Below are 15056 nucleotides of genomic sequence, written 5' to 3' on the forward strand. Positions count from 1 at the left end.
CTCATTGGTTCATGCAAATGCAGACACTTGCAGGCAGAAGTGTGCACCCAAAAAGCCACACAAAGAGAGAGAGAACAAAAACACACAACACAGACAGTCGTCAGCTGCTACACTTTGTTTATTGTCACCGTCACCCTGGGGAGCTCCGGTTTCTTCTTTCTTTTTGCGGGGAGGTACCTTCTTGACTCTGCCTCTGTCTATGCTCTGCCTCTTGCTTCTCATCTTGTCCTTTCTCTGGGGCCGGGGGTGCTTCCTCCGTGGTGCCCCCAGAGTCTCAGTCAGGTGGGGTTAAGTCCTGGGGTTGGGGTGGGGCAAGCAGGCCTGGATCCCGCCCCCAGGGGCTGGCTCTTCCTCAGTCCTATTTCCATTGCTGTGGGTGTCCGTCCTCTGGCCTCATCTGGGGGAAGGAAAGCAGCAGGTGAAAAATCCAGAAGCCTGGGTTCTAGTTCTGCCTCTCCTGTTCAATTGCTCCATGACTCCAGAGAAAGACCCTACCCTCTCTGGGCCTCAGTTTTCCTGTCTGTAAATCAAATGTTGCTCCACTTGCAAAGGGTCCATTTCTCCCTTTTTTGCTCTGGTCGCTAGGCAACTCAAACATACGTCTCATTTTATTCTATGCTGAGACAACAATTCTTAGCTCCCTCCTCCCCGCCCAACCTTGTACATTCAGGTCTGTCCCGACCAGGCAGAGGGACAGACCTGTACAGGTGCTGGGGGCCCCTGACTCCTTACCTCCAGTCCTGTCTCAGGGCCGTGCCCCTCGCTTTTTCCGCTCCGTGTTCTGAAGCTTGGTCACCAGCTTCCTCTCATGCCCACCAGGGCTGTGGCGGTTGGTGTTGATGGCGGCTTCTCTCTTGCTGCGACCTTTCCGGCCTCCCACTCCTGGGAAATGAGGCGAGAGTCCATGGTGAGGTGGGCAGAGGTGTGAGGCTCAGGGGGTACGGAGGGCAGGGGTGGAAAAAGCTTGGGTTAAAGTCGGGAGGCCGGGGATCATCACCATATAGATTTAGGGCAGTCTTTGTCCCTGCTTCCGCATCTGTGGATTGAGGGACTTCCCCCCTCCTCGTGATCTCCAAAATTCTAGAAGTGTGTGAGGTCCCAAGGCTGAGTAGGACAGCACTCACTGCATGAGGGGTTGCGGGGAAGGGGGTAACTCCAGGGGTCAAAGAAACAGGCTGGAGAAGGGTGATGAGTGGGCAGGAGCCCAAGGAGGGATACTAGTTTGGGGAGGTGGGCTTCAGTCCGCTTGTGAGGGTGGGCATTGGAAATGAAAGGATCCGGAAGGTGGTGGGGCCAGGCCTTACCCGGGTAAGAATGAGCCAGGCTGTAGAGGTCGTACTCGTCTAGGACGGCATCTTCATCCTCTGGGCCTGGGGGCTGCCTGGACGGGCTGGCTGCTCTTGGGAAGGTGGCCATAATGTCTGTCTGTCTGTCTCTCCCTCTCCCGTCTTCTAAAGCTTTGTTTGTGTTTGGTTTGCTGACACCTCCCAGTTCACTGGCCTCAATTTATAAAGCCAAGTCTCCTCCTCAGCCCACAGTCTGGCTCCAGCCCCTCAGGCCCGGTCTGATGCAATCTGGCCTTTTCCCAGAACCCAGACCAGTAAGCATCAGTCACGAGAGAGAAAGCGGGGTGGGGGTGGGGGCTGGGGGCTGGCGGGGGGAGAAGAGCTGGTCCCGTGAGTCCCAGCCCCCTTCGCCGCCTCCTCTCTCACCGGGGCTCGCCCAGCTGGGTAGTTTTCCACGGAGGAGATCCCCGCCCCTCAGAGGGGAGGAGGTAAGAGACAGGGTTTGGGCATAAACAGTGCTTGTGGTCAAGGCCCGAAGGGAACTGAGGGCCTCACCTGGCTGACTGCTTCCTTATCCATCTCCTGCCCTCTGCCCTCTGACACGTGCCCCTCCTGGGCTGGGGGTCATGGCCACACAGCTGAGCCCCACCCCACCCACTTCTGGCTCAGATTCAGGACCCTGGTGGCAGAACATGGAGTAAAGAATGATCCAGGAGAGGGTACAACCCACCATGTGTCATGTCACTGATCCTCACACTGATCACACCCAACCCTCCTTTTTTTTTTTAATATAAAAAATATCCTGGAAACCCCCCTTAACATCCTGAACTGGGGGTCCCTAGGTAATCTCCCTCTCCTGAGAGGGAGACTAGCAGAATGGTTAAACCGATTCTGGAGCCAGATGCCTTGGATTTAAACCCTTGATCCACTACTTCCTGTATGACCCTGGACAAGTCAATTTATCTCTCTGAGCCTCTGTTTTCTCCTCTGTAAACTGAGGGTGATAGTAACTGTATCTGCCTCATAGACTTGGCATTTGTGCCAAGTCGCTTCAGCTGTGTCTCACTCTTTGCAACCCCATGGACTGCAGCCCACCAGGCTCCTCTGTCCAGGGGATTCTCCAGGCAAGAATACTGGAGTGAGTTGCCATGCCCTCCTCCAGGGGATCTTCCTGACTCAGGGATTGAACCCATGCCTCCTGCATTGGGAGGAGGGTTCTTTAGGACTCCACCTAGAGTTGGGGAGAAGATCAAGTGAGATAATTGATGGCAAAGTACTTGCTACAGTGTAAACTGCATTGTATGAATTGATCACATAGTTTCCAAATAATTGGATCGAATGCCCTCCTTGAAATGTAAGAGAGACATAAAAGGAAATCAATTTAAAATAAAATTATACACGGGGCTTTCCTGGTGGCTCAGTGGTAAAGAGTCCACCTGCCAATGCAGGAGACACAGGTTCCATCCCTGATTCGGGAAGATTCCACATGCCACGGAGCAACTAAGCCCGATCGCTGTAACCACTGAGCCTGTGCTCCAGAGCCCGTGCTCTGCAACAAGAGAAGCCACCGCCATGAGAAGCCCATGCACCGCAACTAGAGAGTAGCCTGCACAGCAACAAAGACTCAGCATGGCCAAAGATTTAAAAAAGAATAAAACCTTTACTAAAAAGAAAATAAAATAATATATATTTCAAACCATGGATATACTGAGGTAGAGACCATTGTGAAGTAAACAGATGTTTGTGCTAATTTAATATGAGTTAAAGGAAGGGGATCGGATAAGAAACGGGGAAAGTGGAAATTTCCACTCTTGCCTGAAGGATCTGACCCTGTGGGTCCGTTGACCCAGAGGGGCCACACCCTGAGTTGCTTTAGCTGAGGCTCAAGCACTACAGACAGTGAAGGAAGCAGACTGCAACATTCCTTTCTTTCTTTTTTTTTTTTCTAGCTCAGTGGTCTCAGTCCAGGATAGGTGTTAGGTGTTAATTCTCTGCTCACTTTCCCACTTTGCTGTGAGCCAACTGAAACATTGTTCCATTTCAATATTACCAAAACTTCCATCTTCACCGCCCCCTCCCCCCCCCAGCCTTATAATAACCCAGTATCATTCTCTGTTGCACAAGAAGGGACACTCTTGCTTGCATTTCTCCCTGGCCTGAGCCAGAATTAGATTTAGCTTCTGGTTTCCCGCGGATCATAATAACAGACCAGATGATAAGAGAAAGAGGAATTTAACCGTAACTTACACAAACAGGGGAGAAGGAAATGGCAACCCTCTCTAGTATTCTTGCCTGGAGAATCCCTGGACGGAGGAGCCTGGAGGAGTCCATAGGGTCGCAGAGAGTTGGATGCAACTAACTGACTAAACAAACAGCAAACACACCAAGGCAAATTAAGGTGGATAAATTAGGAAATACGGAGTTCTTGCAAAATAGTGGGCTTTATCATGAAGCATTGTAGCAAAATAATTCCCTCCAGCATGACACAGGGGGCTTCCCTGGTAGCTCAGTGATAAAGAATCCGCCTGCCAGTGCAGGAGACAAGGGTTTGATCTCTGATCTGGGAAGACCCCTGGAGAAGGAGATGGCTACCCACTCCAGTATTCTTGCCTGGAGAACCCTATGGACAGAGGATCCTGGCAGGCTACAGTTCATGGAGTCACAAAGAATCAACACAACTTAGCAACTGAACAACAAGAAGCATAACACAAGGCTCTAGGCTCGGGTCATTAAAATAAGCTTTATTTTTATTTTTTTAAAGACTCATTTATTAGGTTATTTCATGAGATCAGAAGTGTGTGTGTGTCTGTGTGTTAGCAGCTCAGTCGTGTCTGACTCTTTTTGCAACCCTATGGACTGTAGCCCACCAGGCTTGTCAGTCCATGGGATTCCCCAGGCAAGAATACTGGAGTGGGTTGCCATTTCCTTCTCCAAAGTTTTATTTTTAATACCTTCATGCATGTCTAGCAGGATAGTCAGAGGTCGTGCGGAATGTGGGACAATTCTGGTCAGGATGAACTGTTTGGCTCCAATCTGAGGTCATCGTGACTACCAACATGCTCACAAATTCCCGAGCTGCCTCTAGGGGGCGATCTTTCACTTATTCACTTCTGCTGCCAGTCCCCAGCTAGCGGCTCAGAGATCTTGAACCCCCTCTGAGCTTCAGAAGGCTCATCTGTCAAGGGAGAAGGCAACAGGGCCTGATGTGCCAGAGGGCTTCCTCCAGACCCGCGCGTGGTGCACTGCTATTTCCCCCAGTCTTCAAAGAAGGAAGGGCTTCCCTGGTGGCTCAGTGGGTAAAGAGTCTGCCTGCAGTGTGGGAAAGCCATGTTTGATTTCCATCTTGGGAAGATCCCCTGGAGAAGGAAATGGCAACCCACTGCAGTATTCTTGCCTGGAGAATTCCACGGACAGAGGAGCCTGGTGGCCTACAGTCCATGGGGTCACAAAGAGTCGGGCACCACTGAGTGACTAACACTCAAAGAAGGGAAACCGAGACTTAGAGAGCGACTTGCTCAAGGTCACACGACTGATGAGTGGTGAAGGGCTCCTCTCACCGTTTGTCTGACCCTAGTTCCGGGCCTCATTCTAAGTCAGCACAGCTGACCAAACACTGGCAAAGATTTGACAGCCGTGTGTATGGAGGCAGCTGTCAGGGTTTCCTCCTTCTTCCCTTCCTCCCAAACAGTGCCTACCTTGGACCAGGCCAGCTACCCAAGATGAGAGGAATGACACATTGCGCCTTCTGGAAGTTTGGCGCCCTCTGGTGGAGGTGCATCTTTAGCAAATCAGTGCACATTTCCTATCCATAATACCACACAACCTCTCAGTACACTACCTTTTCATTTTACTTTCTCCATGGCATTCAATTATTACTAATCAAAACTATCTTTGTTTACTTCTCCATGATTTGTCCCCACTAGTTTTGTTGCTGTTGTTCAGTCGCTCAGCTGTGTCTGACTTTTTGCAATCCCATGGACTGCAGCATGCCAGGCTTCACTGTCCTTCACCATCTCCCGGAGTTTGCGCAAATTCATGTCCATTGAGTCAGTGACACCATCCAACCATCTCATCCTTTGTTGCCCCCTTCTCCTCTTGCCCTCAGTCTTTCCCAGTATCAGAGTCTTTTCCAATGAGTTGGCTCTTTGCATCAGGTGGCCAAAGTATTGGAGCTTCAGTTTCAACCCCACAAGTTTAGTTAGCAGTTAAAGGAGTAGGCTCTGCAGCGAGACTTCCTGGGTTCAAAGCATGGTTCTATTAATACCAATTGTACCTTTAGACAAACTACTTAACCTCTCTATTCTTCAGTTTCCTCATTTGTAAGATGAGATTGATAATAGTACAATACCTACCTGGGAGGATTGTTGGGAGGATTAAAGGACCAATTTTCATAAAAATTTAGTACAATACCTAGGTGGCTCAGATGGTAAAGAACATTCAGTTCAGTTCAGTTCAGTCACTCAATCATGTCCAGCTCTTTTCGACCCGTTGGACTGTAGGACACCAGGCTTCCCCGTCCATCACCAACTCCTGGAGCTTGCTCAAACTCATGTCTATCAAGTTGGTGATGCCATCCAACCATCTCATTCTCTGTTGTCCCGTTCTCTTCTTGCTTTCAATCTTTCCCAGCATCAGGGTCTTTTCCAGTGAGTCAGTTCTTCGCATCAGGTGGCCAAGTATTGGAGTTTCAACTTCAGCATCAGTCCTCCCAATGAATATTCAGGACTGATTTCCTTTAGGATTGACGGGGTGGATCTCCTTGCAGTCCAAGGGACTCTCAAGAGTCTTCTCTAACTGCAATTCAAAAGCATCAATTCTTCAGCGCTCAGCTTTCTTTATGGTCCAACTCTCATATCCGCACACTACCGGAAAAACCATAGCTTTGACTAGATGGACATTTGCCGGTAAAGTAATGTCTCTGCTTTTTAATATGCTGTCTAGGTTGGTCATAGCTTTTCTTCCAAGGTACAGAACATAGTAAGTGTTCAATAAATATATATTTTGGCTTCGAACATGCAGGACCTTAGCTCCCCAATCAGGGTTTGAACCCAAGCCCCCTGCATTGGAAGCGCAGAGTCCCAACCACTGGACTGCCAGGGAAGTGCCAATGGATGCAGTATTGATAAGACTGTTAAATACACATACACCCTGAGAAATCTCCTACAGAAATACCCCCAGCCTCGTTTGTAGTTATGAAAAACTGGAAACAACTTAAGCGTTCATCAGTAGGTGATTGATCAACATCCTTCTGTGAAATATTCTGTAGCCATTAAAAAGAATAAGCTAGATTGCTAGCCTTGATGAGAAAGCTGTCCATAAATCATTATTAAATGAAAATATTAGGTTAACAGAACATTATGTATACTATAATTCAAATTTTTGCATTACATCTATTGAAATAATATAGATAATGAGTTACTCATTTCAGCATAATACAGGTGTGACATTTCTCTTGGTAAGTAAAGAAGATACATGACCAGATAAAACAACAGTAGAAAACTCTAGAATAAGAAATTCTATTACTGGAAGTCTCCCTAGAGATCAGCAAACCCAACCCCATTTAGCAAACGAGGAAGTATGGACCAGCGTGACTAAGATTCTCTGCTCTACAGATGTTAGGGCATTAACCATATGCCAGGGACTTCCCTGGTGATCTAGTGGCTAAGACTTCCAGTGCATGGGGCCTGGGGTTTGATCCCTGGTCAGGGAACTAGATATAGATACCACATGCTGCAACTAAGAGTCCCTATGCTGCAACTAAAGATCTTGAATATGGCAATGAAGATTGAAGATCCTGAGTGCCACATTTAAGTCTCAGCACAGCCAAATAAATAAATATTAAAAACACAAACTGTATGCAAGTTACTTGTTTGGTGCTGGGATATAAAAGTAAGTGGCACATGGTACCCACATTCAGTGGGTTTGTAGACTAGCTACTGTTACCAGACAGTGTGATAAGTAATGAGAGAAAAACAAATTCAAACTGCAAGGTGGACCTCATCCAGACTGGTAATTCCCATAGAAGGTCATGTGTTAGCTGACTTGGAAAGGATAAGCAGAAGTCAGACCAGGAGGCTGTGAAACAGGGTCCCAGGAAGGGGAAAGGGGAGAAAGTGTAGTGCATCTAGTTAACCAAAGGAGTTGGAGTACAAGGAAATTCTACTCCTGGATTTGGGAAACAATAGTCTCCTGTCTTCCAGTTCAGGGCTGTTTTTTTAATACTGCCTGGCTCTCTAAGTCTGTTGACAAGTACAAGATGATTCAGCATGTCTACAATTTTCTGACATAAAGAAAAGAAAACATACATGACTCACACTTACCCAGGTGTAGACAATTAAGGTTTTCTAGGAACTTCCCTGGTGTTCCAGTTGTTATCTGCCTGACAATGCAGGGGACATGGGTTCAATGCCTGGTTTGGGCAGATCCCACATACTAAGGGGCACAACTAGGCCTGTGTGAAGCCTCTGTACCACAACTAAAGAAAGGCCACACGTAGCCAGGAAGACCCTGTGCAGCCAAAATAAATAATTAAAAAAATAAAAAAGATTTTCCAAACCCTGTTGCTTAAAGTGTCTTTTTAAACTGGATCAGTTCAGTTCAGTTCAGTCGCTCAGTCGTGTCTGACTCTTTGCGACCCCATGAATAGCAGCACGCCAGTCCTCCCTGTCCATCACCAACTCCCAGAGTTCACTCAGACTCACGTCCATCGAGTCAGTGATGCCATCCAGCCATCTCATCCTCTGTCGTCCCCTTCTCTTTCTGCCCCCAACCCATCCCAGCATCAGAGTCTTTTCCAATGAGACAACTCTCAGCTACATGTAAACAAATGAAATCAGAACACTCCCTAATACCATACATAAAAATGAATTCAAAATAGATTAAAGAGAAAGTGGAAGACAGGATACCATAAAACTCTTAGAAGAAAAGATAGGACACTCTATGATGTAAATGGCAGTGAGATCTTTTTTGATCCACCTTCTAGAGTAATGAAAATTAAAACAAATGGGACCTAATTAAACTTAAAAGCTTAAGCACAGCAAAGAAAACTATAAACAAAATGTAAAGACAGCCCTCAAAATGGGAGAAAATATTTGCAACCTAATGCCCCTCTGACCAGAGAAGACTCTTAAGAGTCTCTTGGACTGCAAGGAGATCCAACCAGTCCATCCTAAAGGAAATCATTCCTGAATATTCATTGGAAGGACTGACGCTGAAGCTGAAGCTCCAATACTTTGGCCACCTGATGAGAAGAAATGACTCACTGGAAAAGACCCTGATGCTGGGAAAGATTGAGGGCAGGAGGAGAAGGGAACGACAGAGGATGAGGTGGTTGGATGACATCACTAACTCCATGGACATGAGTTTGAGCAAGCTCCGGGAGTTGGTGATGGACAGGGAAGCCTGGCGTGCTGCAGTCTGTGGGGTCGCAAAGAGTTGGACACACTGAGGAACTGAACTGAACTGCCCCTCCCACCACTGGGTGCCAGCCCAAGGCTAGATACCCAAGGGAGACCCTCCCCTCCGTCCCTACCTCCCACTCTCTCTACCCAGGGGAAGCCTGGGTCCAAGGGACTGCTGCCCAAGCATGTCTATAGTCCTATTTCTATAATAAAAACTATTTTAATTATTGAAAAAAAGGGGAGTGAGCAATGGGGTTGTGTACCAAACTCTCTGTAAAGGTTATATCCTCAGCTGGGATTCTGGAGAACTTTTACTTCCTCCATTACAGATGCTAGATCCTGTCAACATTTGACTTTTTCACAGTGTATGAGGAGACTGGTGGGCAACAGTCCATAGGGTCGCAAAGTTACCTGTTTTAGAAGGAGGGGAGAAAAGGAAAATGTTAAGGGTCAGTTTAATTCATCCCTTTCCTTTACTCAATTGCACGCATACTATGCCACCTTCTGGTCAAGATATGGCTTTTTGTCTGTGTCAAGGAAAATCACCATTAAAAGTGAATACAGTGGTTACAGTATCTCCCACCTGCAGGCCAAGGAGGTCAAGGTGAAGAGAAAACTTTTTGTTTTGCTCAAATGGGTGAGGAGTGGGTGTGAACAGGGTCAAGCTGAGTGACTGTAGGTTTTTTTACATAGAAGGTGCCTGAAGCCCTCATGTAAAAAGCCAGTCCTCAAGCAGGAGAAAGCAAAGAGGAGAGACAGATGAGAGCATGGCTTTCAGCAGTGTAACTCTATCAAGGGAGGAATTCAATTCAGTTCAGTTCAGTCGGTCAGTCATGTCTGACTCTTTGGGACCCCATGAATCACAGCACGCCAGGCCTCCCTGTCCATCACCAACTCCTGGAGTTCAATCAGACTCACATCCATCGAGTCACTGATGCCATCCAGCCATCTCATCCTCTGTCGTCCCCTTCTCCTTCTGCCCCCAATCCCTCCCAGCATCAGAGTCTTTTCCAATGAGTCAACTCTTCGCATGAGGTGGCCAAAGTACTGGAGTTTCAGCTTTAGCATCATTCCTTCCAAAGAAATCCCAGGGCTGATCTCCTTCAGAATGGACTGGTTGGATCTCCTTGCAGTTCAAAGGACTCTCAAGAGTCTTCTCCAACACCACAGTTCAAAAGCATCAATTCTTTGGCGCTCAGCCTTCTTCACAGTCCAACTCTCACATCCATACATGACCACTGGAAAAACCATAGCCTTGACTAGATGGACCTTTGTTGGCAAAGTAATGTCTCTGCTTTTCAATATGCTATCTAGGTTGGTCATAACTTTTCTTCCAAGGAGTAAGTGTCTTTTAATTTCATGGCTGCAGTCACCATCTGCAGTGATTTTGGAGCCCAAAAAAATAAAGTCTGACACTGTTCCCACTGTTTCCCCATCTATTTCCCATGAAGTGTTGGGACCGGATGCCATGATCTTCGTTTTCTGAATGTTGAGTTTTAAGCCAACTTTTTCACTCTCCTCTTTCACTTTCATCAAGAGGCTTTTTAGTTCCTCTTCATTTTCTGCCATAAGGGTGGTCTCATCTGCATATCTGAGGTTATTGATATTTCTCCCGGCAATCTTGATTCCAGCTTGTGCTTCTTCCAGTCCAGCGTTTCTCATGATGTACTCTGCATATAAGTTAAATAAGCAGGGTGACAATATACAGCCTTGACATACTCCTTTTCCTATTTGGAACCACGGATTAGTAAAAAGAAAGTACTCTGTGTAACTCTCTCCTTGTGCCCTCAAGCGACCTTCAGTGAAGACTGCTGTGACTTTTCAAGGCTCTTTGGGAAAGCATTTCAGATGTGTTAGATGAAGATGGATAGACAAGGAAGCCCCAGATTTCTTTGCCACACTAGCTTTCTCAGAAGGGCTTCCCAGGTAGTTCAATGGTAAACAATCTGCCTGCCAATCCAAGTACTCGCGGGTTCAATCGCTGGGTGGGCAAGATCCCCTGGAGGAGGGCATGGCAACCCACTCCAGTATTCTTGCTTGGTGTATTCCATGGACAGAGGAGCCTGGCAGGCTACAGTCCCTAGGGTCGCAAAGAGTCAGACACGACTAAAGCAACTTAGCACATACATGTAAGAAATTAAAAGATACTAGGATGTAAACCATCATAGTTAAATACTTGCTCCCAGAACTGTAGTAGTCCTGGAAAGATCCCCTAAAAGCATGATTTCTGGGTCTACAGGCATGCTTGCTTCTATTTATTTTTTAAAATTAAAAAATAAACTTTATTTTTCTAGCAGTTTTACGTTTCCAGAAAAATTGAGGCAGAAAGTCCAGAGAATTCTCATACGCCCACTGGTCTCCCTTCAATCAATCATCTTCTCGCTTAAAAAAAAAGTACTATTGTTTTATAGAGGCTTTGGGGAGTGGGAGAGAATACAGAAAACACACAAAGACCCTGGTTTGATAAAATAAGGTTCGGCCGAAAAGCCGGGAGCAGTGTGTCAAAGTGAAAACTACATTTCCCAAAGGGCAGCGCGGCACGTCACAGAGGATGACGGCGCATGCGTGGAGGGGTCCTCCGCGCTGCGACTAAGCTCATAAAAGGGAAAAAGACTGTGTGGGGCTCATCCTGCCGCGAATCTCGAACGTAAAGGGCGTTGTCATCTGCAGACTCTGAAAAGCATTCGAGGGGTGGCGCGCCTGCTCCCGCCGTCGCAGTTTCCAGCGCGACGTGCTTGTTCCACCCGAGGCTCTGTCGGTAGGTATGGGTCGCGGTCTGGGACACCCCCCTTCCGCCGCACACCCCCGCCAGGAGGATGGCGGGAGCGGAGGACTGGTGGTCCCCATGCCCCGGCCTCGCTGAGGCGGCTCTTGAGGGGCGGCGCGCATGCGCCTTGGCGGAGAAAGGCGGAGCGCCGGGAAGGAGAGCTAGTGTAGACCGTCTGTACCGTCTGCGCGTGCGCCCGCCCGCCTTGCGCGGGTGGGAAGCCGCCGCACGTGGAGCTTGGCACAGTGGCCCGGGGAGGTGGGGTACCCAGGCCAGGTGCTAGAAAACAAGGGCAGAGGATGGGCCCCGAACCATGGTAACATTTGTTATTTGCTCACGATATGCCTATCTTAACCGAACAACCTCATTCTTCATTCATATTTCTCTTGGCGCCTCGTTTCTCTGCCCTTGTTTGCTGCCAAAATTTCGGTCTGTACTCACTAGCACTTTTTCTCCTCCAAACCCACTCCAGTCGGGCCTGGACCCCCACCCTTCCACTGAAATAGCGCCTTGTCAAAGCCACCAGTCATGTCTGGTTCTCAGACCTGTAACAGTATTTGATGCAGTTGATCTCTTTTTGCTTCGGAATGTGCTGAAGTGTGACAAAACTTGGAAGAGTATAGATTTTATAGTTTGCAGGCTTGCAGTGGCAGCTCGACTACTTGTATTTCCTGAGTTACCTAGCATAACTTCACCCAACTGAACTAAAGTTTCCCCAGCTGTAAAGAAGGTGGGCTTGTAGCATTGATGTACGCATAAATGAGAGTCACCTGTGTAAGCTTCAGTACCAAAGCCTGGTAGGTATTGGGTAGGGGGTGGAGAAGGCAATGGCAACCCACTCCAGTACTCTTGCCTGGCAAATCCCATGGATGGAGGAGCCTGGTAGGCTGCAGTCCATGGGGTCACTAAGAGTCGGACACGACTGAGCGACTTCACTTTGACTTTTCACTTTCATGCATTGGAGAAGGAAATGGCAACCCACTCCAGTGTTCTTGCCTGGAGAATCCCAGGGACGGGGGAGCCAGGTGGGCTGCCATCTCTGGGGTCACACAGAGTCAGACACAACTGAAGCGACTTAGCAGCAGTAGCAGCAGCAGCAGGGTGGGATAGGTGGAAATCATCAGGTCTTCTTAATTTAAAAAAGGAAGCTAATTGAGGGACTTCCCCGGTGGTCCAGTGGTTAAGAATCTGCCTTGCAATGCAGGGGACTCAGTGTCTGATCCCTGGTCAGGGAACTATAAACCAATGTGGAGTGGGGCAGTTAGGCCCAAGCACCACAACTACTGAGCCCACAGCCACAACCAGAGAGTCCATGGGTCCCACGTGATGCAGCGAGGATGCTGCATGCTGCAGCTAAGACCTGATGCAGCTAAATGAATGAATGAATAAATATTTTCTAACAAAACAAACTAATGTAGATTCTTACTGATGTGGCTAAATTGACGGTATGGGATCTGAATGTAGTCTTGGATGCCTTGCTTCCCTTTGACTCATGACAAAGCTTTTATTGTCCTAAGTCCTATGTGATTATTTTTAGAGTGGTTTAAGTATAGACTGTTTTCATTTGTATGAGAGGGTCAGACAGCAGTTTTAGGCTGTTTGTTTAGCAGTTACTATGTGCTTTTCCTTGCAGCCTTGGTCCCTATGAATTACCTCTTTTTAGTCAAACTTCTCAGTTGCAGGTAACAAAAAGGTAGCCCAAACTAGCCTAAGCAGAAAAGGAGTATCTATTGACTCTAACTAGCCTAAGCAGAAAAGGAGTATCTGTTGACTCTAACTAAAGAGTCCCAGGTGTACCAGCTTCAGGTATGGCTGTATCCAGAAGCCTTGGTTATGTCACCAGTATTTTCTGTGTCTTTTCAGCTCTGCTTTCCTCCATGTTGATTTCTCCCTCAGGTAGACAAAAATCTCCATCAGTTCCAGGCTTCTATGCTACTTTCTTAGCCAACAGAAAGAGGTCTTTTTTTTTTTTTTTGTAGATCGCTTCAGCAAGAGGTTTAAAATTGATGTTAGCCAGATTTGGGTCACATATCTCTTCCAGAACCAGTTGTGCTGGACAGGAAGACTGTAATACTTCTGTGGACCCAAGTGGTGTACCCAGCCTTGGAGCCAAGATAAAGGATGGTTTCCCAAAGGGAAATTAGAGTACTATTACAAGACTTAACTGTTTACTTAGGAAAAAGGAACAGGTTTCTTTAAAAAGATTCACATGTGACTGCTCTTAGCAGTTTTATTCATAATGGCCCAGAATGGACATAGACGCTATTCAGAGAAAACAGGTTAAATAAACTGGTTTGTTCATACAACTGATGCAACTCAGCTATAGAAAGGAACAAACTCCTAATACACACAGCAACACAGATGAATCTCAAAACACATTAAGTAAAAGAAACCAGACACTCAAGTATACAGATGGCATGGTTATATTTTTGTGAAGTTCTGGAAAAGGCACAACTGGTCTGTAGTAGAACACAGCAGAACAGTGGTTCCCCTTGTGGGTAGAAGTAGAAAGTCAGTGGAAAGAAGAGGGTTCTAGGACCCAAAAGGTTTAGGGTTACTGGGCCTTGCCTCAAAATTCATAAGAATTCTGAAACCTTATGGGGATTACGTAACCGCTCCTTGGTTTGAGACTAATGCTGAAATCAACTGGGACCCTTGAACTTGGATAACAGGCAGTTTGGGCTGAACATTCCGTTTCCTCCCAGCTGGGAGCTCCTTGGCTTTTTGATTTAGCTATGGTTCCAAGTCTGCGTTCCCACTTGTTTTGCAACAGCAAGCTTAGTGTTTTCAGAGTGGAGAGTTACAGGAACCTTTACTGAGAGTGTATTTTCTGGGGAAATTCAAGTTCACAGCTGACTGGATCTGGAGATAGCAGTGTGTGCTTGCTCAGGCACAGAGTTGTGTCTGACTCTTTGCGACCCTATGGACTGCTGCCCACCAGGCGCCTCTGGCCATGGCATTCTCCAGGCATTTGCCTGGAGCGGGTTACCATTTCTTCCTCCAGGGGATCTTCCTGACCCAGGGATCAAACCACATCTCGTGTGTCTTCTGCATTGGCAGGTGGATTCGTTACCACTGAGCCACCAGGGAAGCCCAGAGATAGCAGTAGTTTGTTGTAAAATGAGGTACTTCTCCTAGGCAGGGTGCTACCTAATGGGCAGAGCTCAAGCAGGGGAGGGCCCTTTAAATGATGGTGGCCGTGATCACTCCCCCTTGCTTGGGATGTGTCAGCATTTTCTGTTGCTTGTGCCTTTGACTGCTTTGCTCAACTTAATTATACAGTTCCTTATCTTTTCCTGGTACTGCCTTATCTACATTTCAGAATTACTTCACATCAAATAGGAAGTGAGATGAGAGCATTTAAAAAGTCACAAGTCAGTGTTTTTTTGTGTGTGAGTGCGTCCTGACAGTTGGTGTAGGGGCTTCTTCTGCCTTAAGACTGGCCTCTCATCAAATTTGGGGCCCTCCTTTCCCGCCACTGCCTTCTGGTTGCAGGATGAGGCCGTCCCTAGCTTGGTATTTGACCTACTCCTCCAGACCAGGTGGATCAACTTTTTCACTTAAGTTTGCTGACAGTTTCAACCGCAGTTTCGTGTGTCTGTT

The 15056-nt window shown here is 47.3% G+C and overlaps 1 protein-coding gene across 2 annotated transcripts in view; it reads left to right on the plus strand.

The window, feature by feature from the left end:
* The first annotated feature begins 707 nt into the window (after positions 1-707).
* Positions 708-15056, plus strand: part of SGF29 (SAGA complex associated factor 29) — a 40806-nt gene continuing 26457 nt past the window's right edge. Inside the window, exon 1 of one of the 2 annotated variants that reach the window (XM_070779878.1) lies at positions 708-907. In XM_070779878.1, the coding sequence (XP_070635979.1) occupies positions 809-907 (99 nt within the window). In that variant the 5' untranslated portion in view covers positions 708-808. Of the gene's footprint in view, positions 908-11258; positions 11445-15056 lie in introns of those variants that run through there. The other variant, XM_070779880.1, reaches the window with a different exon arrangement.

Source organism: Bos indicus, chromosome 25, assembly GCF_029378745.1.
Source record: "Bos indicus isolate NIAB-ARS_2022 breed Sahiwal x Tharparkar chromosome 25, NIAB-ARS_B.indTharparkar_mat_pri_1.0, whole genome shotgun sequence".
NCBI lineage: Eukaryota > Metazoa > Chordata > Mammalia > Artiodactyla > Bovidae > Bos > Bos indicus.